Raw genomic sequence first — 21,819 nt, forward strand, 5'->3', positions numbered from 1 at the left:
ATCCATGGAACCGGCGATGGTCCATAAAATGAGCAATTTGGCTGTGCATCGGACTCCTGTAGAGCGCTCGCATGATCTGGCCCAAAGGCTGGTATTTGCCTGCCTCTGGAGGCTGTGCCGACTGACAAGTACATACGAAGTACGGATACACGAGGCTCCATCACCGGGGCTTAGTGGCTGCGCTTTGAAGGCGGTTGATCGACGTCTGGTGGGCCGTCGTCTCGATGTGATATCGACAAGGTATCCGTCCTTTACTCCCAGACTCATCTAGCAGCCCAGTAGCCTCGAAAATGGTTTCTTTCGACGTAGAAAATCACCATAAGCAAACTCTTAATCTCACAATTTTTAGTGGTCCACCTATATACAAGCTCATCCAGGTATCATGCGCCCTGATGCAAAAGAAATGTGTATCCACCCAGTGTCAAACGTCCAACAAAATTTCAGACTCGTCTCATGCGGTCGTTCCGGACTTCTTCCGCTTCTTCTCCTCCTTGCTCTTGCTGGATTTCTTTTTCTCCCCGTCCTCGTGCTTCTTGGACTTCTTCCGAGGCTCGCCGCTGGCCGTGTTCCCCTCGCCCTCGGTAGGGTGTTGTTTCCGCTTTCTCTCCTCCTTGTCGACCTTGGCACCCTTGGGGACCTTGAACGTAGGCGCCTCTCCCTCTGACTCTTCCGAGCTCGACCCGATCGTCTCCGCGGGCGCATTGCGGCTTCCCACGGGACGGAACCGCATCTTCAAGTGCTTGGGCTGTTTCCTCGGAGGAACCACCTGCTCCTGTGCCGCCGCCCGTACTTTTCCTTCCGTCTCAGATCGCTCCGGGAGCTGGGCCAGCTCCTGCACATGGTAGCTCTGGATATTGTCCGCTGTCGTAGATGTATACGTCTGGGTCTTGGGGTCATAAGTGAGGAGCGTTTGCCCAGCCACATCGCCGTTGCTCATGCTTTCAGCCGGGATGCCATACGCCACGCCTTCGTGCTTCATAACCGGCTCGCCCTGCAGGACCTTGGCCAACGAGATCTCCTTGACTTTCGAGAGAGGGAGGAAGGCCGGGGCGGAGACGTGGAAGATTTGCTTCCCGCGGAGATCGGACAAGGCGGAGGCGGTGCTGGAGGAAGGAGGCGATTGTTTCTTCACGGATCGGAAACCGGAGGGGGCCTTGAAGGGCTGCGCGGCGATGGTCTTCACTTTGGACGACCTAAACATGACGGGTTAGATGGCTAGTGGCGAGGCAGACATGATTGCACCTACTCATCAGATGATTCTTCAGACTCGTTGTCTGATTCTTCCTTGGAAGAAGCGGCGCTTTCATTATCGCTCTCGCCTTCGCTGGAGCCGCTTGACGAGTCTTCCTCCGATTCCGAACTCGACGCTTGCGTGGTCTTCTTGGTCACTTCGGGAGAAGAGGATCTGCTCTCACTCTCCGACGAAGAGGACGAGGCTGACTTGGGAGCCATTATGTTTGCGGGTCTTTTTGGAGGAGCGCTTTTGTCGACGCTCGGAGTTCGAGGGAAGAAAAAAGTTCGGCGGGCTTGCGATGGGGAGCGCCAAGCAACGAATTTGCTTGATGAGAGGGTGACCAGCGTAATAAAACAAACCAATCCAAAAGCTCGACTGCGCGATTGGGGATAATTAATTGAGAGTCAATATGATTCCTGGGAGTTGAGCGATTCCAACCGGCGATTGCTGGGAGCGATAACGCGATAACTTTTTTTTTTTTTTCCCTTGACCCTCTTTGCTCCGCGGAGCACGGACCACCATCAAAAGTCCGCGGTCTGAATTATCGACTTTCGAGGGTCCCGCCAACACCACCTCTCGAAAAGTCTGCGCGGCACTGTCGAATGAGCTGGAATTTTGGTGGAAAATCTCGGGTATTTTGGAAATTATGAAGAGAAAGGCTGATAAACAAGCTGCGGCTGGTGTGTGCCCAATCCAGTCTTCCTTGGAATTCAGAGGGAAAAAAATTGTATACTGACATCAACCCTCCTAGCTCCGATGAGCGCCGTTGCGGCGCGCAAAGCTCGCCAGCAGCAGGCGCAGACTGCTGCACCCCCGGCGAAGCCGTCAAAACCTGAAACCTCCGGCGAACCCCCTTCTAAAAAGGCGCGGCGCACCCCCGAAGAAGAGGAAGAGAATTCGGTACAGGCCGCCGGCGTAGACGACCGCCGGCAAACGAGGCGATCAACCCGGCGAAAGACAGAGGACTCGAAGGCACAAAGCACCCCGGAGAAGAAGGCTAAAGCACCAGCCCCGAAACCTACCGAACAAGGACCGCCTCCTAGTGCCTCTCAGGACAATGAGAACGAAGGTGCCTCGGAGGAATCAGATGAGGAGGATGCCATTGTGGGGGAGAACGGGATCGGCTCTGTGCAAAATGATGACGATGAGTGAGTTGGTCTTTAGTGAGGGATCGAGGGATAGGAACTGACATCCCTAGATATGAGTCTCCTGCAGATACCCCGGCTCTCGCACAGGAGGAGTTCCCGTTGTCAAGAACTCGTTTGAACAAAAGCAACATCGTCTACAGCGATGAGGAAAGACTCTGTGTTCGGATAAAAGACAAGATGGTACGTCTCTGTGTGTGCTACGAGGACTGATGGATCATGCTAATCTTTCGTAGAGCTTGGTGTTGCTTGGCCACTACGACCTTTGGGTGAAACGAGGCGTGATCAGTCTGATGGGCGCCAAGTTGCATCCATCGTCTCGAGTCTACAGAGTCTATGCGCCCTCGACTCACTCTCTGCCTGTCATCAAGTGTGTCGCTAGTGTCGACGGAGCGGCAGAAATTGAGGTCAAATCCTGCCACAGCGGTATCTACCGTCTGAGGGACCTGTCTCCTCTATATCAACGTGTGTGGAATGGAAAAAACACCGCCGCCGACAAGCTCACCTTGAAAAAAGAACCGGCATCTACTAGAAGGACATTCTCCGTTGTAAGTGTCGCCCCTTGGCCCTCCGCATACACAATCTAACCTGGCATAGTTGTATACATCCGCCGACGATTCTCTCAAGCGACACTTGCGACCACTGCATCTGGAAAAGCAATGGAGCTCGGCTATCAAGTCTCTCTCTCAACGTGGTGGACGGCTTAAGACACTAATCTGTGGTCCTAAGGCGTCTGGAAAATCCACCTTCAGTCGATATCTCTTGAACCACCTCCTCAGTCCCGCCCCGCAGACCGAGACCAACTACTACAACACCGATGGCGTTGCCTTCCTCGACCTCGACCCCGGCCAGCCCGAGTTCTCCCCTATGGGCCAGGTCTACCTTGCGCATCTGCGGTCTCCTGTCTTTGGTCCCCCGTTCTCTCATCCGTCGCTGGACGGTTCGCAGACCGGCACGATGGTGCGCGCACACCACATCGGAGCAACATCGCCCAAGGACGACCCCGACCACTACATGCTCGCGGCCATGGACCTCATGGACCGCTATCGCGCCCTGCTCGCCACCTACCCCCAATGCTCCCTCATCATCAACTACCCGGGATGGATCTTCGGACTCGGCCTGGAAGTGGCGACCTGGCTGGTGCGCTCGCTCGGGCTGTCTGACGTCGTCTACATGAGCGAGAAGGGGCCTACCGAAGTGATCGAGCCCCTTGGACAGGCGGCGCACGAAGCCATGGTCCCTCTCACCATCCTCCCATCTCAGCCCACCGATTTCGTCAGCCGGTCCAGCGCGCAGCTGCGCACCATGCAGATGCAGTCCTACTTCCATCTGAACCACGCCGACGGCATCAGCAACCCGCTCTGGCTCGACCAGCCCCTCTCCCACACCCGACCGTTCCGAGTCTCCTACGCCGGGCCCAACCAAGGCATCCGCGGCATCATGGTCATGGGCTCCCAGATCGACCCGGACCTTCTGCACGACGTCCTCGACGGCGCCCTGGTCGGCGTCGTCGCCGTTGAATCCCCCCGCGCCATCCTCGGCGAGACCGACCGGGAACAACCAACAAACGGCGCTCCGGACGCAGAGGACGAGGAAATGGAAAACGCGTCCCACGCCGGTTCCGACGTCAACATGGACGACGACGAAGCCGAACCCACCACCCCCAAACCCCAAGACCACCCATCCACCACCACCACCCCCTCCTCCATCGACGCCAACATCACCCGCACGCGCAACGAAGACCTCCCCTACCTCTTCGTCGGCGCCGGCAGCTGCACCCCGCTCGACCCCCGCGCGTCGCATAGTCTCGGGCTGGCGCTCGTGCGCTCCGTCGACGTCCCCTCGCGGCGCCTCGAGCTGGTGACACCCATCGCGGGGTCCAAGATCCGCCAGGCCCTGGAGCACGGGAGCGGCATCGTGCTAGTGCGCGGGCAACTGGACAACCCGAACTGGGCCGTCAGCGAGGAGTACCACGGCGCACGGGCCGCCGAGAAGCGGCATCGCGAGTCGATCGACAAGGCCAGAAAGATCCAAAGTCAAGGAGGCGAGGAGAAGGCAGCAGGAGGAGGCCTGGACCCGGCGACGCGAGCGCGGGTGTCTGCCGCTCTTCGGGACCGCGTCCGCCGCGCAAGCAACGTGCCGTGGATGACGGTCGTCGATGACAGTCGGCGACAGAGGGAGGCGGCCTCGCAGCGCGAGAAGTCGCTGTGGAAGCTCCGGAAGAAGGCATATCCGGGGAGTGAGAGCGAGGGGGATTGGTAGACAATTTTCTTTCTTTATTCTATTTATGCTACAGTCATTCAGTACATGTACCATTGCTATCTAACCAGATACCTCTTGTATAAAAATCGACGATTCAAAGGAACCCACGAAATCATTCCACCGGTAACTAACAAGTAACAACCCACTAAGATCAGCCAACCCACCTACCAACTAATCACACAGAGCCTAGAAGTAGGTAAGTAAGAAACAACCCCTCAATCCAACCCCGCGGCAAACTCACCCACCGACTGCGATCCTAAAAAAAACCCCCCCGATCGGACTGCCAGGATAGGATCTGGAATTAAATCCAGGATACAGCGGAGACTGCGGCCAGCCGAAAAAAGAAAAAGAAATCGAGAACCAGACAGGGAAAAAGTGGACAGCACAAGTCAAGTCCACTGCAGACAAGGATTCTGACATGCAGTGGAAATGTACGTGCTGCGTTGTACGACGAGACTCCGCCGGCTCAATTAACTGACTTACCTGCCTGCTGGCTTAGTACTAGGTAGGTAGGTAGATAGGTAGGTGAGAAGATGAGGGGAGGGGAGAACCGTGAACCGTCTGGTCTGGAATAGAGTCCAAGTCAAAGCAATAGTTCCCTCTTCAGTGTCTAGGCCGTAGGTACATACATTATATACAGCTGCAGTCGAGGTATACAGAGCCCAGAACTACACTCGCACGGCACCGTGACACAGTCATATCCGAGGGCAGTTGGGCCTGCATCTGCCATGGACTATTTACTTCCTTCCTGTTCACTGGGTATGTGACTCGCCTACCTGCGTCTGTACGGGGCATGTACTCCGTATGTACATCAAGCAGGGAGAACCCGGTAGGGACCAGGAAGTAGGCAGGAAGTAAACACTAGGTACATGTACCAAGGAGGAAATACTAACTAACTACTAACTACCTTAGCCCCAAGCACAGAACCACTCGCAGGATCCGTAATAGGTAGTAATGGCCATCCAGAGTCCGTAGTCCGTACACGAAAAAGAAAAGGAATCATTCAATACGGATTAATAAGTAGAAGGGGGCCAGGACTCGAGGCGTAGACGGGAAAAGAAAAAAGAAAAATAAAAATAAAAAAATCAACCACAAAAACAAAGAAAGACAGAACGAAAGAAAGAAAGAAAGAAAGAAAGAAAGAAAGCAGTGACACACCGCACCAACCAGCCTCCAATCAAGGAGCCCAACCAAGCAATGGCCAACCGGCGAGACTAGAAAAAGTGGCGGACATCTCGGGAGAGGGAGGGGAACGGTCTAAGTTAGTGAGAAGCATAAAATCACTCACGGAAGTGGAGAGAGAGAGAGTCGACAGAGTTAACCACGACGAGCTAAGCCCAGCATCATTACATAACGAGGGCGACGACAAAGTCTGTAATACGGGGCGGTCCGGTTAGTCTAGACCGTCTGGGAGAGAGCGTCGAGGAGTGAAGATGATTAACTATTCAGACGGTGGCCGTGGTTGGTGGACGATTCATGTCTCAGTCTGACAAATGCGACGGACGTTGGTGGTTATTTTTATTTTTAATGGCTTTACTGCGTACAGAAAGAGTATTATTGACTAGCTGGTGGAGTTACACGTACATACTCCGTGAAACTGAAGGGTTCAAGAGTACTCCGTAAGGCAACGAGCACGAGGAATCTGGACCTGGTACAAGATTCAGCCGCACCGATCGAACTACTTCGATTTCGACTCCTGAGATTGGACTTAGCGCTCTGCGTGTCTCAGCATGTTTGTTGTGGTCACTTGGGTATACCCCGTAGTTGGCTATGATCCTGGTATCCCGAGGCTGAGGAGGGGCGATTACTCCGTAGTATACCCTCGTTAGTCACGGCAACATTTACTACTCTGTAACTAGTGAACTAGGCTGCACTCCGTAGAGAACCCGTAAATGGGATCAAATACGGAGGACTCCGGACCGTAAGACAGCAGCGCTGTCAAGATCCCAGCACGGGCCAAGAATAAATGAGTACTCCGTAAACAATAATAATAAACACTCGATAGTCAACACTCCCGGGCCCAAGGCGAATGGGACTTCAAACGGTCCACCGCTGGGCGTGGAAGTTGCCTGGGTAATGCTCCATTCGGCCTCGTGGAGTCGCTCCTTCGAGCGTTCCTCCGGAGTCCGCAGACAGCGGTGCATCATTGGCGGCGCCGAAAAAAGGACGGAGGACGCCCTCCCAGGCACCGGGTGGACTAACGGAAATTTTATATCCACAATGAACGCATCGTCCTGTCATCCGGCTTGTGGCTGGGTTCTGCAGGATTTGCGAGCACTACGGAGTATCTCCCGCGTACGGAGTATGTCCTCTGGCGAGAGCTTTTTGATTGCGAGAATTTCCATGGATAGGAAACCCACGTGGAGACGGTCTGCTCGCACTGGAGTGGTCCGGTCTTGGTCCTCTTGGATCCTCGGGTGGGGTTTTAGTCCGTGAAGCTCGTGTGCCTGGTTACCTGACCGAGTATGTTATATTCCGGCTTTCACTATCATTACGAGCGTTGCGAGATGGTTTTCTGCAGGTAACCCAGCTGAATCAGTTTAATTGCTCCGTACCTCTGTATACTGACGGAGTATACCTACTTCGTGGATACTTGTGGAGGCATCGTTCACGGCCCTCGGCTTAGTCCCAAGCCGGTAAGAGTCAACGGACAGATAGCCTGCATGATCTGTCATATCAAGGTCCGGCGAAACGGACAACGCAGGCGAGGCTCGTGCTAACGGACTACACTCGGAGTATACTATCTACTACTCCGTATGTAGTGCAAATAATCAATCTACTCGGTATATGTCAGAACCCCAATACGGAGTACATCAGAACAATACGGACGATGTTTCAACGAAATGAAAGGAGCGGCTCTGATGTCAGAAACTCGGGGAATAATCTGATTGTCCTGTTCTATTCGGCGTTGAATGTCCGACATGTTGCGGTGTGGGTAGATCCGCCAGCCATAAGCCCATCACATATACGGAGGAAATCCCACCTGCAGGAGATAGACAGCCCTTGGTCAATGATATGCAGCGATTCATTTATCCATCACCGACATGCGGGTTAACACTGATAAGACGTCCCGTCCGGCTCCGTTCAAGCCTTCCCATGTCGTTTGTCCAGCGAGGCTGCACTCGAACTATCTATCACATCCGCCCGCGCGGTTCCCGTAAGCAGGAATCGTCCAGACCGGAGAGACATCGCGAACTAGTGGCTGCAGTGTGACGTTGCCTTTTCACCCCCGACAGGGAATCTGGCCGGTCGCATCCCTATCTTCATGCCAATGATCGTTCGACGTTGGTCAATTTGGCCAAGGTCCGAGGAGATGGGTCCTGATAATAATATCATCGTAATATAATCGTAATAATAATATCATCGTGATAATATCATCCTGAAGGCTGGGATCATACGGAGGAGAGTAGAATAATACCGCCGGAATAGTCATGCTTGACGAGAAGGACGGAGTCCCCAAGCGCGACCATCCCAATTCCAATGCTTAATGCTAATTCCAATAAGATCGAACGATCAAATGAATCCCGTCCCCTTACCCATAGCCGATGGAGCAGAGGGCCCTCGCCTCCCAGGATTTGAATCATGCACTCCGCATGCAGCATCCATCTCATCAGGAGATTACAACCGCGTGGGCGTAGATTGGACTGAACGCCTGCGACCGAGTTCGGTGGAGCCGACCAGCCAGGAGGAGCCCCTCTAGCGCCCACCCTGGCCTTTACCCTTCGAGGCAGGGAGTGGCAGAAGGAAACGGATGCGACCCGACCGACGCAGCAAATCGGATGGGTGGGAAATTGGGCGAGATGGAAAGGATGAGAGGTAAGGCGACAGGGGGGATGAATCTTTTGGCCGTGATCCAATTATCGAGGTGTAATATTAATGGACTCCTTCGAACGAAACGGGGGAGAGTAGTCACGACTACTCCGTAGTATCATCAAAAAATGGACACGGGGGTTTCTCACGGACATCACATACTCCGTAACGGGATCGTCAGCGGAAGAATACTTCCATTTGGCATGTACTCCGCCGGCATGATGTCCGTTCAGTATCAGAAATCAGAGATGAACACCATCTGTGACGCCCATTCCCTCGGTACGACCACCAGAGACAGACCGTTGTCCCATTGCCCTCCATGTGATGGAAGTCTACTACGACTAGTAGACTAGCAGTAGAGTTTGGGCGGAACCGTTTGCAGAGCATCGGTCGGTCGTGCCACCTCTTGCCTCCTGGGAATCCATGGAGTACGTAGTCCATCAGCCCGGGAACGTGGAAGAATGCCGAAGGGGTGACCCTGGTAGGCGGTTCGAGATCGGGTCCGCCGGCAGTGGAAAGGCGGCAAATCTTCCAGGTTTGGGTTGGAATCGACCGCGCCTTCATTGGATCGTGGATTTGGATTTGGTACTGGGATCGAGGCGAGCGTTTTATTTTTTTCTGTCCATTCTTCTCAACCCCCGTACTATTGATTTGGTCCCTTTTCTTTTTCCTCCCCGGAGGTCACAAGACGCCGACCGAAATCCATGCTGCCAGCCGACGGGGGAGAATCGGACGAATCGTACGTTGGATCATTCTCTGGTTGAGTTCGTTTCATTGATTTCCCTTGTTTCCATGGCGTTGATGGCCTGCGATCCTTGCTGGCCGAAACCAATAATAGAGGCTCGGCCCAAAGCAGAAAGCCGAGCGACCGCTAAAAAACGCGCGGAAAAATGGATCTGTGATTGACTTCTTCCATTTCCCGTTCTACACGCCTTCCATTGCGTAAAGGGGAAAGGCAAAACGAACAGAAACAGAAAAAGGAAAAAAGAAAAAGACCGGCGATGATTAGCGGCAGACGCCGACCCGCTCCTTTGGTCCCGTCGCCTGTGGTTCGCTCAGCCTTAACTCCGGTCAGTACCTAAGGTAGTTTACCGGTTTCATACGGAGTACACTCCCTCATTTTCCCGGAGAAGGGGAAAATAGAGATATATACATACATCAATATATCCATATCTCGGACCAAAAGGTAGTCCGTCTCACAGCAAGGGGACTCGATCAATCAGAATCGAAAAGGGGGCTGAAATGGGCGACCGAGGAACAAAGGAATGCCTCCAAGAAAGCGAGTCCCTCTAGCATCGCGACCGTTTTCTGTCGGACTCCATCCGGCGCTGCTGACAGGCGGACGAGGGAGGAGGGCTGATGCTGGATACTAAGCGGCGGGCTAGGAATCAGACAGATTAATCGCGAAGTCGCTAGTATACGACGGCGAGCTCGGTTGGGCTGGAGGTCATTGGGCTTCCTGCTCTCTTCGGCCTGATCCCGTCGCTTACCATACCTTACCGTACCGTACCAGTACCGACGGGTAATACCAGGAAACCAGAACGACCCGCTCCCCCTTCAGGCCTGCTTCGTCATACTCCCGTCACCAATGAAATTGTATGAAATATTAAATATTAAATATTCATGAATTAAAAAAAAGAAAAAAGAAATTCAAATTAAAGGTAAATTAAATTAAAATAAAAGAAAATAAAAGAAAATAAAAGCAAAGTAATCCGAGTACTGAATGGCCCAGAAGTCGGAGACCCTTCAATCCCCATATTTTAATTTATTCCCTTCATTATTATATTCTGGCTTCCCCCTCCTCGACATTCACTTTCCCTTCCTTTTCTCTCTCTATCCTCACCTCCCTCCCTCCCCTCTTGTCTGGTCTGCAAGCTGGCCTTTGCAGTTTCCGTGACGATTCCTGCCGGTGACCGTGGTGGAAGTGGGTAGTAGTCGTCAATTCCTCCTCGCCTCTCCTGCCCTCCCCTCCACCCTTCCTCGTCTCTCGTGGCCGCATCGGGTTCAATCCAAAGTCGCCACAATCGCTCTCCTCCGCCTCCTGTCCCGGAAAGCATGCCTTGCAACGATGGTTTAATATGGTTGTTGGATACTGCTAGACGTTAATCCGTGAAGATGGATTTCATTGTGAGTGCGCTCCCTTCTCCCTTGTTTGGCCTCCTTCGATCCTCGACCCCCAGTGGCGCATTGCGACCTGCGTCAGTCTTGCGCATTCGTCCCTGGCAGATCGTCCATCCCCTTGTCCTCGAGTCACGTTTGCGCCGAATCGAAGTCGCCGTCTTGCCACCGTCAAAGGCGCGGGGCTCACGCGACCTCGCCCCATCCCAGTCCCATTGCATTGGATCCGGACTAACCAAGTGCTCTCCCCTGTAGCTCTCTTTGACGCATTTTTGCGAGGTACATGGCCCGACCTCGATCATTTGTTCGCAAGTCCTACCGTTCTCCTGTTCGCAATGCTACCCCGATCATTCCGACTCCTCCCCCGATGATACCCCGGCGACTTCTCACGACACGGTCTCGTCCCATGGCCTGCGCAAGGAATTCAGCCCCTCGAAGCCGTCCGAGAAACCCGCCAATGGGGGTTCCAAGTCACCGAAGATCGAGGACCATCCTTACTTCCTGAAGTCACAACCGAGTGCTTCCGAATTCCAGAAACTAAGCCGTGTCGGAGGCGCTGACGGCGATACTTGCGCCAGCTGCAGCCTGACCTTGCCGGAGGGTGTGAGCAAACAACTTCCCGCAGGCGCCCCGGGGACTCCAAAGGGTGATGGCAAGGGTAAAAACAGCAGCCCCGTTTTGCGGTCGAGGGAACTGGTCTACTCCTGCGGCAGTAATCATTCCGATTACAACGACAGCATGCACGACTCGCATACGCATGCCTCGTTTTCGGAATCCCTCCATTCGTCGTCCGTTTCGTCCGACGCCTCTTGCCACTCGCATATTCTCACCTATCTCTCGTTGCGAGGTCCCCCCAACCCCGCAGACTACGCCCTTCTTCGACGATCGTCCATCCGCACGCTGAGTTGCGAGCTCCTCCCCCGTGGTCTTTCCGCCGGTCCTTTGTGTTTTGGCGACTCGAACGCCGGTTACACGGTTGCCTATATCTTTCGCCTTCCCGACCCCCTGGCTCGCGGCAAACGGCGCAGCTATGCGCTGGTTGCGCTGGCCGGTAAGGATGCGGGTAAAGCGTTCCGTGCCTGTCCAGTGATATGGAGGGCATTCGGTCGCATTGCATCTGGCATCGTCAACTCGGCCGAGAAATTCCAGGAGGAAGAAAAACGGCGCGAGGAACAGAACGGCAGCTCCAATCGGAACGGAACACATCCCTATACTCCCGTTTCCTCTTTCCTCACCGGACGCACCGTCGATCCCGATGGACTTCGGCGTCCCGGCCAGGTTCGCGCACGAAACCTCTCGGAAATCGTGGGCAACCAGTACATTTTCGCGGAAATACACGCACATTTTGTTGCCCTTTTGCAACAGTTAGGTTCAATGTTTGGAGCCGTCCCCATTTCGGAGGAACGATTTGTTTGCAGTACAGTTCGCGAAGACGAAGATACACAACGATCGCTTTTGTCGGGCGGCGAGAAGGGCCATCCCAAAGATCAGAAACTCCAGAAATACGACGATAACGATCTTGGCATGGCCAAGCTGGATATCTCATCGGGACCGAAGCCCATTCCTATCGCCCCCCGTCGATCAGTCATCGCTTAAGATCATAAACCGCCTGTTTACTGCGACTTATCTCTCTACAAGATTCAGATTTTTAGACACGACTACCGATACCCTTTGTTCACCTTTTACATCATCACTGGATTTCAACAATACCCTTACCTTTGATCTCCAGCAGTGACGCCTTCCTATTTTCTGGCCACTGCCTTGTTCTCTTTCTTCCCGTCTGGTTTCTTCTTTCTGTCATGTTCCGTCAAGGAACCGGTTCCAATAGATTTATGGCGTCCTCTCAAGATCGGACACGGAGTTACGGTCTCTTTCATCTTTGTTCTGGGCACCAGCCTCTTCTTGTTTTCTTTAAGCGTGGGTGGACAAATGATCTTTGACCCAGGTTTTCCGTTCTATTCCCCTTTGCTTTGCTGTGTTTTCGTTTCAGCCGGCGAGGACTTATGCCATGGCACTTGCCATAGCTTAACGAGTCCCTCGAGTATCCGCTTTATTATTACCACCCTATTGTCTTTAATAATACCCTTGTATTGCCACGGCAATGCGAGGAGAAGAGAGGATCTGTGTTTGGCAGGACAGCCGTTGCATCATATCATGAGTCTCATGATTTGAATGTCTTTTACGAAGGGCGATGGGAAATGATAAATCACTACGCTTTTTGCCGCTGGCTTTGCCGTGTCCATGTTCCTGGTGTTCTTTTTTTTTTCTCTTCTCTCTTCTTCTGTGACTGTATGTAACTACCTAACTTAACTACCTACCGTATCCATGTATTTTATGCCGATTGCGTTAGACTTGCCTTGGTTCTTGTTTATTAGCCTGTGTAGTGTACTTTTATGTTATGTATAGTATTTGGGTGTTTCAGGTCTTTGTTGTATAATATCATGGTTTTCTAAACTACATCATACCTTATAATATGAAGAGGTAGAGAAAAGCCTACAGCACGTCACCCAGACATGATATATACATATTAACCGGAACCAATACTTCCTAAAAAAGACATCCATAAATTCCATAGTATTCAAGATCGGTATCCCTAGACATGGCACGTGAAAATAAAAAGATTAAGAAAAAGCAAGACGATAGACAATCAATATCAGAAAAATAGACACAGAAGAAAATATAAATATAAACTAAAAGCAGACCCAAAACTCAATTCCCACCCTATTTCCGGTGCCAGCCATGAACAGAAAACGAAAACAACCACGTAAGCGACATGAACCCTGACCCCAACAAGCTAAAAGAAACAGATAGTATGCGGAAGAAAGATGCGATCATCGTCCCGTGATGTAATCTCTGTTCTGGATGGTCACGCTCTTGGTCATGTGGTTGACCTTGTAGACTCCCACGAGTCGCGAGGCGAGTTCGAACTGGAATCGACGCGTTAGGAACCTGACATGATGGAAGATCGGGTCAGGACTTACCATGTTGTTTCGCAGGGAGATGACGATGAACTGCGCGTTCTTGGTTCGCTCCTTGATGTACGAGGCGACGATGGAGACCTGAGGAGGCAGGTTAGTGGGAGGTCTTGTCTAAAAGGGATTGGGATTGGGACATACGTTTCGGAAATCCAGGGCAGCGTCGATTTCGTCCATCACGTACAGCGGAGTGGGCTTGTAGTGATGCAGAGCGAAGACCAGAGCCAGACTGGACAGGGTCTTCTCACCACCGGACAGGTTGCCGATGTTCTTCCAGCTCTTCTTCGGGGGCATGACGGAGAACAGGATACCCTCGGAGAAGGGATCCAAGGAGTCGACCAGCTCCAACTCGGCGTTACCGCCCATGGTGATCATCTGGTACATCTCCTTGAGTCGAAGCGAGATGATGCCGAATCCCTCCATGAATCCGTTCAGTCGCGAGGACCGGAGACCGTCCAGACGTGCCTTGGCACTGTCGCGAGAGGTCAAGGCAGTTGCCAGATCAGCCGAGCGAGCTTGGTGCTCTGCCGTCCGGCGACGGTATTCATCAATGACAGAGAGATCGACCGACGCGTTCTGGCTCTTCTCTTCAAGTGCAGCAATGACCGCCTTAAGAGACTCCTTGTTCATCTCGGACAGCTCGTCCTTGGTGTAGGTCTGAAGCTCGGTGGCCTCCTGTTCCTCGCCCAGATCGCTAACGTTTTGTAACGTCAGCTTGGACAATTTCTCTTGCCAGTATCGTCCACGCTTCTCATTCTCCGATAGAGCCTTCTGGTTCTCCTCGAGCTTGTTGCGCATCTCAATCTCTGTGGCTCTGCTCTCATTCAGCTCGGCCACCTTCTCGTCTAACTGAGATTTCAGAGTTGAGAGCTCTTCCTTCTTGGTCTCAAGGGCCTGCAGAATGTAAGCTGTTGTTCGTCCATCGGCTGCGAAGTACTTACCTCTTGCGCTTCCTCCACCTTTTGCTTCCAGCCGGACGCATCGCTGTCCTGGTTTGCGACATCTTCTGCAAGTTTTTCGAGTTCCTCGGCAATGTGTCCAAGCTCCTCTTCGGCGTCCTTACGAGTTTTCTGGTGTTTCAGGATGGACTTCTCGTTCTTGGACTTGCCAACTTCAGCGTTCGAAATCTCGTCCGAGAGAAGGCTGATTTGCTCCTTAAGCCCGTCAACCTTGGCCTTCTGACTTCGCAGCCGGACACCACCGACTTCCATGATCTTGTTCTGGAGAGTCTGGATTTCTTCCTCGATGACTCCTTTCTGGGAGCGGAGGTCTTCGATCTCCTCTTCCAGTGCGGAAATCTGTTTTTCAAGGCTGGTCGCCTGGCCGGCATCGGTCTTGGATGGCTTGTGGGCGGCGCCCAATTCTTTGACCCGACGTTGAGCATCTGCGAGACTGCGATTGGTACTCTCAATCTCGATCATGATCTTCTGGATCTTGGTCTCGATCCGAGGAATCTCCTCGGACTTCTCCCGAAGCGACGCCTCGATGTGTCGCTGCTTTTCCTGGAAGGCCTGGAATTTCTTCTCCATCTCCTCGAGGTCACCTTCGAGCTTCGACACCTGCTCTCGGCTCGTTTCGGCCACTTGCTTTGACGACATCCCACCTCGGGCAACGCGCGTGCCACCACCACTCATGGTACCGGACGTGTCGATGAGTTGGCCGTCGAGCGTGACCACCCTCCACCGTCGAGCGCCGTAAGCAATGCGGTTGGCCTGTTCCAGGTCCTTTGCGACCAAGGTGTTTTGCATCACACTGTAGAAAGCCGGTGCAAATTTGGGATCCTTGGGCTTGACAAGATCGAAAAGCCGTGGAACATTTTCCGGGGTGGAGACGGCCGACATATCTCGCCGGGGGAGACGATCCAGCAGAATGAAGTTGGCACGGCCGAGATTGTTCTTTCGGAGATAGTCGATACATTGTTGACCAACCTCCACCGTGTCGACGACCATGTTATCCAGGGCAGGACAGGCGGTGGAAATGGCAACATCATATTCCTGGTCAATCGTTCCCAAGTTGCCAAGTCTTCCATGGAACCCATCGATACGACCAGACTCCTTCAGGCGCATCAGACCAGACAACACGCTGCCACGGTTCTGAGTGCTGGCCAAACTAGCTCTTGCCTCCTCGGCCTTCTGTCGAGCGCTGGAGACATGAGTGCGAACTTCGGGCTCCTTGTGGGAATATTTCTTCAAGTCGTGCTTCAATTTCGCGAGCTCTTCTTCAAGGGTGGCCTTTTGAGCCTTGCGCTCCTCAAGATCACCCTCTTTGGTAGCTAGCGTCTCTTCAATCGACGCAACCTTGCCCTGTGCTTCCTCAAGCTGCACGGCACCGGCGTTGCTTCTCTCCCGGATGATGTCAAGCTCACTCTGTGCCACAGCGACGGCGGAAACCTTCTTGTTGATCTTCTCATCCCAGGGTTCCAGCGACTTTTGCTTGGCGGTGATCTTATCGGAAAGACCTTGCGTTTTCCCTTTGAGACTTTCACGAATTTCGGACAATTCAGCTTCCTCAGCCTTCATCTCCTTTTCAAGCTGTGCAGTCTCATCCGTCTTTTTCTCGATATCACTTGTGTGCTTCTCTACCAGGCTTTCACACTCCGATGCGGCCAGACGGGCTGTTTGCATTGACTTTTCCAGCTTTTTCTGTTTACCAGCCAAGAACTTCTTCTTCTCCTCGAATTTGACGGACTCCTTGTCGTACTTGGCCATCTCTTTGGCCAGAGCCTGCGTCTCCTTCTCCATGCTTTCATACGCACGCACGCCGCGTTTGTAGGCTTTTTCCATTTCCTTGATGCCGGACTCGTTGCCTTCGTGTTTCTCAAGTTCCAGGTTCAGAAGCTCCTGCATTTGGAGGATGGCCTCTTCGGTGACCCGGATGTTGTCGGCGCATTCGTCCATGTATATTTGATACAGCGCCGACTGTTTCTGGGACAACTCATTCTCGTCGCGAATGTATGCAAGCGCTTTGTTTTTCTTGTCCTCCAACCCGGTCTTCTCCTTTTCGACATGCTGGACACGGTTGTTCTTCTCCATGCAGACGTCGTTGAGGGTCTCCAGTTCAGCAGCCGCTTCGTCGATGGGTTGCTTATATTTCGAAGTACCGATGATGTCTTCGAGATACTCCAGCAGTCCGTCTTCGTGCTCGTTCATCGCCTTGGCCTTCATCTGAGCGATGGATTCGACTTCACCTTGAAGAATCAGGAAACGTTTGTGGTCGAGATCAATTCCGCGCTCTCGAAGCAAGCCGGTCACCGCGGTGAAGTTGGTCTCTTTGCCGTTCATGTAGTATTTGCTGGTATTGTTTTTGAATGCCTTTCGGGAAATAATCAGTTGGGAATCTGGGACGATGTCGTGGAGGCCGTCTGGCCGGTCGAATATCTCTTGGAAGTGAACCTCAACCTCACAGAAGGGCAGGTTGGGGTGGTTGGCCGAGTTGTGAATCAGCGCGGAGATCTTGCCCTGTCGCATTTTGCTTGCACGAAAACCGAAGACGAACAGCAGCGCATCAATGACGTTCGACTTGCCGGATCCGTTTGGCCCGACAATGGAGGAAAAGGAGGCGTGGAAGGGCCCGACAACTTGTTGTCCTGCGTAACTCTTGAAGTTCATCAGTATCAAGTTTTTCATCATTAGCCGGGATTTGGGTCCCGTGGGTTCTTCGGGCGGCGAAGGGTTCAGCGTTCGCGACTTCAACATGATGTCCATGGGTTTCTCTAAAATGGTGGTATTGGGATTGATGGCGGAAACCTGCGACTTTGGATCCTCTGCGGGCTCCTCTGCAGGCTCCTCTGCGGGTTTTTCGGCGGGCTCTTCGGCGAGTTGCTCGGCGGCATCTGGCGGCGGCGGCTGGTTTACTGCGGTTTCGGTGATATCGGCAAGCGGGGGCACACTGCCTCTCTGGGATCGCATTTGGGATTGGGGCGATTCTGAGGTCTCTGGAGTTGGGAGTAAGGACTGTGCCGGATTTGGCGCCAAAGAGCCTCGACTCTTGCGGGGGTGATAAGGCATACTTTTTCTTCTCTTTGTCGCCGAGGCTTTTTGTGACGGTGTTTCTGGCTCTTCTTCCTCAATCGTTGCGACTGTTTCGCCTTCATCGTTTGCACTGCTGATGTGCGACGTTTCGAGTTCTTCCGTCGTTTGCGATCTTCGGGACGACCTCCGCGAGGTGCGTGCGGTACTGGGGGTGGCGCTCGGCGGGGGCATTTCGGAGGTCACACGTCTTCGTGAAGTTCTCCTCGAATCTGTGGTCTTTTTCTGGGGCACCGGGGTATATTCCTCCTCCTCCTCTTCTTCCTCTTCTTCATCTCCATCGGGGTTGGACTGGGTGGGGGTAACATTTCCGGAATCTTCCTCGGATGAAGACTCCTCCATGACATAACTCGGCCGGGAGGCGGATCGCCGGGATGGCCGGCCCTTTGCAACTGAAGACATTATGTGAGGGGGTGATAGATTGATGAGTGCTTCATAGGGGTGGTGGGGGATGGCGGTGATGTCTTTGTTTGAAAAAGCGACGGACGGAGAAAGACGAAGTGGGTTGTTTACATTGTCTCCCGATCGGGGAAAGCGTCGCTTTCTGCCACAACAGTCCGCGGGATTACTCATCTAGGATCTGACTTCACCGCCTACCTCACTCGTCTGTGGCGACTTAGTCAGCTGTATGTATTGCAGGTACGGCCAGTAACCACCGTATGGGAGGCCTGCATTCATTCATTGCTTGCGACAACCGCCAGAATGGCCCCGTGGGACGAATTTGACTCGATATTCTACTTCAACAAGAACTTCACCTACGATGGCAAGATCATTGAGCAGATTGTCTCCAATCGTCGGGCTCTGGAGAACCAGTTGTTCGCCGACAGACTCTTAAGACTCGCCGGAGTCAAAGCAGGTACTGAACAGAGCTCAGCAGTCAACCAGATGCACCGGAAGAAACTTGCTGATCAGGAATGACACCTCAGTGACAAAGGCCTACCCTCCCAGGTCTAATGCGGACCTCCGATCTCTGGTCGACCAGATCGTCTCTTCGGCACTAGACATCCATCACAAACAAGCGTTGATCTACTACATCTTGAAGGATTGTCGAGCAGCGAGCGAAGCGGCTACGCAGTTTTCGCGACGATGCCATCTGCCCGAAAAGTATAGGCTCTTCATTGAAGGGCTCTGGAACCTCGACAGGCTTGAATTCAGAGTCAGTTGCGCCTATTTGACCTTTTGCGACATTTGCTAACATCAAACCACAACGCAGCGAGCTGTCGAGTACCTGACCGAACCCTCTATCATTCCCACTTTCCCCGACGAGATCCTCTACGTCCTTACGCTGCCGCACCTTCCCAAACACGACGATAGCCTCGTCATGGCCTACTACCTAACCGTCTCTCCTCCGCTAGCCACCGAAGGCGTCCAGCGGGCCTTCTTCCAGACGCTCTGCCGCTCGAGCATCACGGAAGCCTTCTTCTTCACCCGCAATCACCAAGAAATGCTTCGCCAGGCCTATTTTGAGCTACTCATTGAATTCGTCCATAACACCGAGGCGGGGCAGATTCGCAGTCAACGGGCTATGGAACTGATCGGCCTTCCATTTGATGACCAGGAAGAACAATGGCTGGAAGATACCCTGCTTCGTGGCAGCGCAAAGGGTCTGCACGGCTCCAAGGACACGGTTATGATGCGACGACTTGCGACAGGAAAATTGACGGGGCTCTCGCCGGAACTCGAGTCCTTAGGCGGAAAGAAAATTGACGGGGTGAACTGGGATGTTTTGAAGAAGAGCATGAAGCACTCGTAGGGTTTCTTTTTTATTTATCAGTGGTATTCGGCCCTCGCTGCTAGGCTAGGGACCTCATGATTTTAATAGCCATGGAAACGGTCTGGAGAATAGGAGTTTGAGTTAGGAATTGTGTATTTTTATCCGACAAATGTGATATTAGTAATATGGATTTAAAGCACAGGGATTGTATATCCGATTGTCGTGAGGTATCTTTTTCTACGCAATCATGTAGATATTCGACTATGGGTGTGTAATTACCGTACGCGGTGGCAGGTCGGCAAGAGACTCTTTGCCCGGGGCTTGGCGAAATGTATTGTTACCGGCAGAACGCCAGCAACGTTCATCAGTGAATTCATCCCCGTCCATTCTTTTATGGCCGAGTTGTTAGTCCAGCATTAAATTCCGGTTAAACTGCTCTCTAAATATGCTAATTGCTGGGTTATAAGCTCTTCTGGTTGGACTGCACGAGAGGATTGAACCTTAACGAGCGCAAAACACGTGAACACCCTGCGAGAACTGTTGCTTCTTGGACATTAGCACCTAATCAGGACGACGCCATGGTGGTCTGCACTTTTTACCAGCAGAACCGATGTAGATTCGGAGGTATTATATCCCCATTGGTACTTCTTACACAGCTAATTATTTGTTTAGATCGCTGCAAATATGAACATCCGGGGAGACCAGGCTCCGGCAACTCATTTGCTGCCCTCGCGGGAGGTGGTTTTCAACAAGGTACGCCGTGACTTCCCCATAGAGATTGCATGCCTTAGTCCTAGAGTGCATGGTCCCTTGGTTCTTTCCTCAAAGGAATCGCAAAGGAAGGGAAAGCATGTGCTTGCTCTTCTTTCCCCATCTTAAACCCGTCATGTGTATCTCTTTGTGCTCTTTGTACTCTTGGTGCCTGCATGCGGTTCCCCGATCTTTCGTGTCTTGCACTCTGCAGTACAGCACTTGCCCCCCATGCCTCGTTCAAAGCATCTAACTTCTCGTAAAGGTCGTCAGGGTCAAGTTCAAAACCAGGGACAGCAGAATCAACAAACGGCCAAGTAAGTCACCTCTGCATCAGCTCCATCCTGCCTTGGCTAAGAGAATTCCAGGTATGGCTTGACAGTCAGCGACATCAAGATCGACTTGACGGAGGGAAAGGGTCGACCGGAATGGATCTTCTCCTGCTACGGACCGGGGCGGAACGCCCCGAGACAGCTATTTGGAGGTCCTCAGCGGGAGATGAGCTTTGAGGAACTCCGGCTGCATCATTACGAACTTGCTGCCGCTGGAAACGCCCAAGGTGCTATCCAAGAAGCCCAGAACATGTATAGCGAACATGTTAAACAGATGGAGATCATCTTAGGCGATCTGAACGGAGCCATCAAATACATCACTGACGGTGAGAATGAACACCCGAATCGCATTGATATCGCCGAGGGTAAGACGGCCCTTTCCTTTTCGGGCCTTGGGCAGTCGCCGTTTGGAAAGCCTCAAGAGCCCACACCACCCCCAGACCAAATGTCTGGATTTGGCAAACTAGCACAGCCTGGCTTTGGCAAACCATCCGGCTTTGGCCAGCCGTCATTTGGCCAGCCGTCCTTCGGTCAGCCATCATTTGGCCAACCTTCCGCTGCTGGCCAGGCTGCTTTCGAGAAGCCGGCTTTTGGACAACCTTCGTTTGGCCAGCCTGCTCCGATGGGGACGACGGGGTTCGCGGTTCCTCAGAACACCCAAAGTCCATTTGCTCAGATGGCCAATAAGTACCAGGGTCAGAACACTGGCTTCGGCCAATCTGCTTCGAGCGCTTCGCCATTTGCACAGATCAACAACCAACAACCTCAGCCCCAGCCCCAGCCCCAGCCCCAACCTGCTGCGCCGTCTGGCTTTGGCTTCAACAAGCAACCGGAGCAGCCTGCTCAGCCGCCAAATCCTTTTGGGCAACCCGTGACTGCTCCGCCATCATACATCAATCGTCAACAAGAGCAACCACCACCGCAGCAACAGGCTTCAGCCCCGACAATAGGGGCAGACGCCGGAGCTCAGCCGTTTATCAAGGTTGATGATCCTAACGATCTAATGCCCATTCCGCCTTTGAACGGCCAAACAACCCGGAATCCTATGACAAACAAATTGGCATCTTGGAAAGGTCAGCCGGTGAATTACATTGATAGCGTGCCGTGCTATCTACATCCTCAGGATCAGAAAACCTGGGTTCGCATATTCTTTCCTGACGGCCCACCGGACGAGGCTAGCTTGAGGGACGCCTATGGAGAACCAGACGAGTACACGCCGGAGGTGGCCGAGCAGTACGACTTCTTTGCGAAGAACGGATACTTCAAAGACGGCATCGTCCCTAGTGTCCCTCCGAAAAGAGAGAACGTGAGCTTTGACTTTTAGCTATGAGCTTTTCACTGGGAATCTGCTTTCATGATCCATGTATTATAACTATTGAGCGTTTACAGGGGAGGTAAAAAGGCGCTTTCCGGTTGGATACTTATTTAATTAAAACGAAGATGGAAATTAT

At 52.8% G+C, this 21,819-nt stretch overlaps 7 protein-coding genes across 7 annotated transcripts; 5 read left to right on the forward strand and 2 right to left on the reverse strand.

Annotated features, from left to right (window-relative positions):
• Positions 1-317: 317 nt before the first annotated feature.
• On the reverse strand, positions 318-1,676 carry P170DRAFT_458023 (DNA-directed RNA polymerase I subunit RPA34). Its single transcript, XM_024851758.1, has 2 exons — positions 1,247-1,676; positions 318-1,193 (listed from the first exon to the last, which is right to left on the reverse strand). Exons 1-2 carry the CDS (start codon positions 1,450-1,452, stop codon positions 452-454), a joined length of 948 nt encoding a protein of 315 aa, XP_024701057.1. The 5' UTR covers positions 1,453-1,676; the 3' UTR covers positions 318-451.
• A 148-nt stretch (positions 1,677-1,824) lies between these two features.
• On the forward strand, positions 1,825-4,699 carry grc3 (putative RNA processing protein Grc3). Its single transcript, XM_024845887.1, has 5 exons — positions 1,825-1,914; positions 1,986-2,382; positions 2,433-2,562; positions 2,616-2,927; positions 2,977-4,699. The coding sequence occupies exons 1-5, from the start codon at positions 1,881-1,883 to the stop codon at positions 4,639-4,641; spliced, it is 2,538 nt and encodes an 845-aa protein (XP_024701058.1). The 5' UTR covers positions 1,825-1,880; the 3' UTR covers positions 4,642-4,699.
• A 24-nt stretch (positions 4,700-4,723) lies between these two features.
• On the reverse strand, positions 4,724-5,166 carry P170DRAFT_251546 (uncharacterized protein). Its single transcript, XM_024843027.1, has 2 exons — positions 4,883-5,166; positions 4,724-4,827 (listed from the first exon to the last, which is right to left on the reverse strand). The coding sequence occupies exons 1-2, from the start codon at positions 5,059-5,061 to the stop codon at positions 4,806-4,808; spliced, it is 201 nt and encodes a 66-aa protein (XP_024701059.1). The 5' UTR covers positions 5,062-5,166; the 3' UTR covers positions 4,724-4,805.
• Positions 5,167-10,566: 5,400 nt separating this feature from the next.
• Positions 10,567-12,165, forward strand: P170DRAFT_428949 (folliculin domain-containing protein; the record flags this gene model as incomplete). Its single annotated transcript, XM_024847864.1, has 2 exons — positions 10,567-10,578; positions 10,825-12,165. The coding sequence occupies 2 exons, from the start codon at positions 10,567-10,569 to the stop codon at positions 12,163-12,165; spliced, it is 1,353 nt and encodes a 450-aa protein (XP_024701060.1).
• A 949-nt stretch (positions 12,166-13,114) lies between these two features.
• Positions 13,115-14,440, forward strand: P170DRAFT_251609 (uncharacterized protein). The gene has a single exon (XM_024843028.1). It carries the CDS (start codon positions 13,524-13,526, stop codon positions 14,250-14,252), a length of 729 nt encoding a protein of 242 aa, XP_024701061.1. The 5' UTR covers positions 13,115-13,523; the 3' UTR covers positions 14,253-14,440.
• A 3,834-nt stretch (positions 14,441-18,274) lies between these two features.
• P170DRAFT_428951 (ELYS family protein) lies at positions 18,275-19,325 on the forward strand (the record flags this gene model as incomplete). The annotated part of the gene is made up of 3 exons (XM_024847865.1): positions 18,275-18,428; positions 18,499-18,728; positions 18,786-19,325. 3 exons carry the CDS (start codon positions 18,275-18,277, stop codon positions 19,323-19,325), a joined length of 924 nt encoding a protein of 307 aa, XP_024701062.1.
• A 539-nt stretch (positions 19,326-19,864) lies between these two features.
• On the forward strand, positions 19,865-21,692 carry P170DRAFT_364449 (FG-nucleoporin nup42; the record flags this gene model as incomplete). Its single annotated transcript, XM_024844638.1, has 3 exons — positions 19,865-19,910; positions 19,959-20,046; positions 20,405-21,692. 3 exons carry the CDS (start codon positions 19,865-19,867, stop codon positions 21,690-21,692), a joined length of 1,422 nt encoding a protein of 473 aa, XP_024701063.1.
• Positions 21,693-21,819: the final 127 nt, after the last annotated feature.

The sequence above is a fragment of the Aspergillus steynii genome (assembly GCF_002849105.1).
Source record: "Aspergillus steynii IBT 23096 chromosome Unknown P170scaffold_7, whole genome shotgun sequence".
Classification (NCBI taxonomy): Eukaryota; Fungi; Ascomycota; class Eurotiomycetes; order Eurotiales; family Aspergillaceae; genus Aspergillus; species Aspergillus steynii.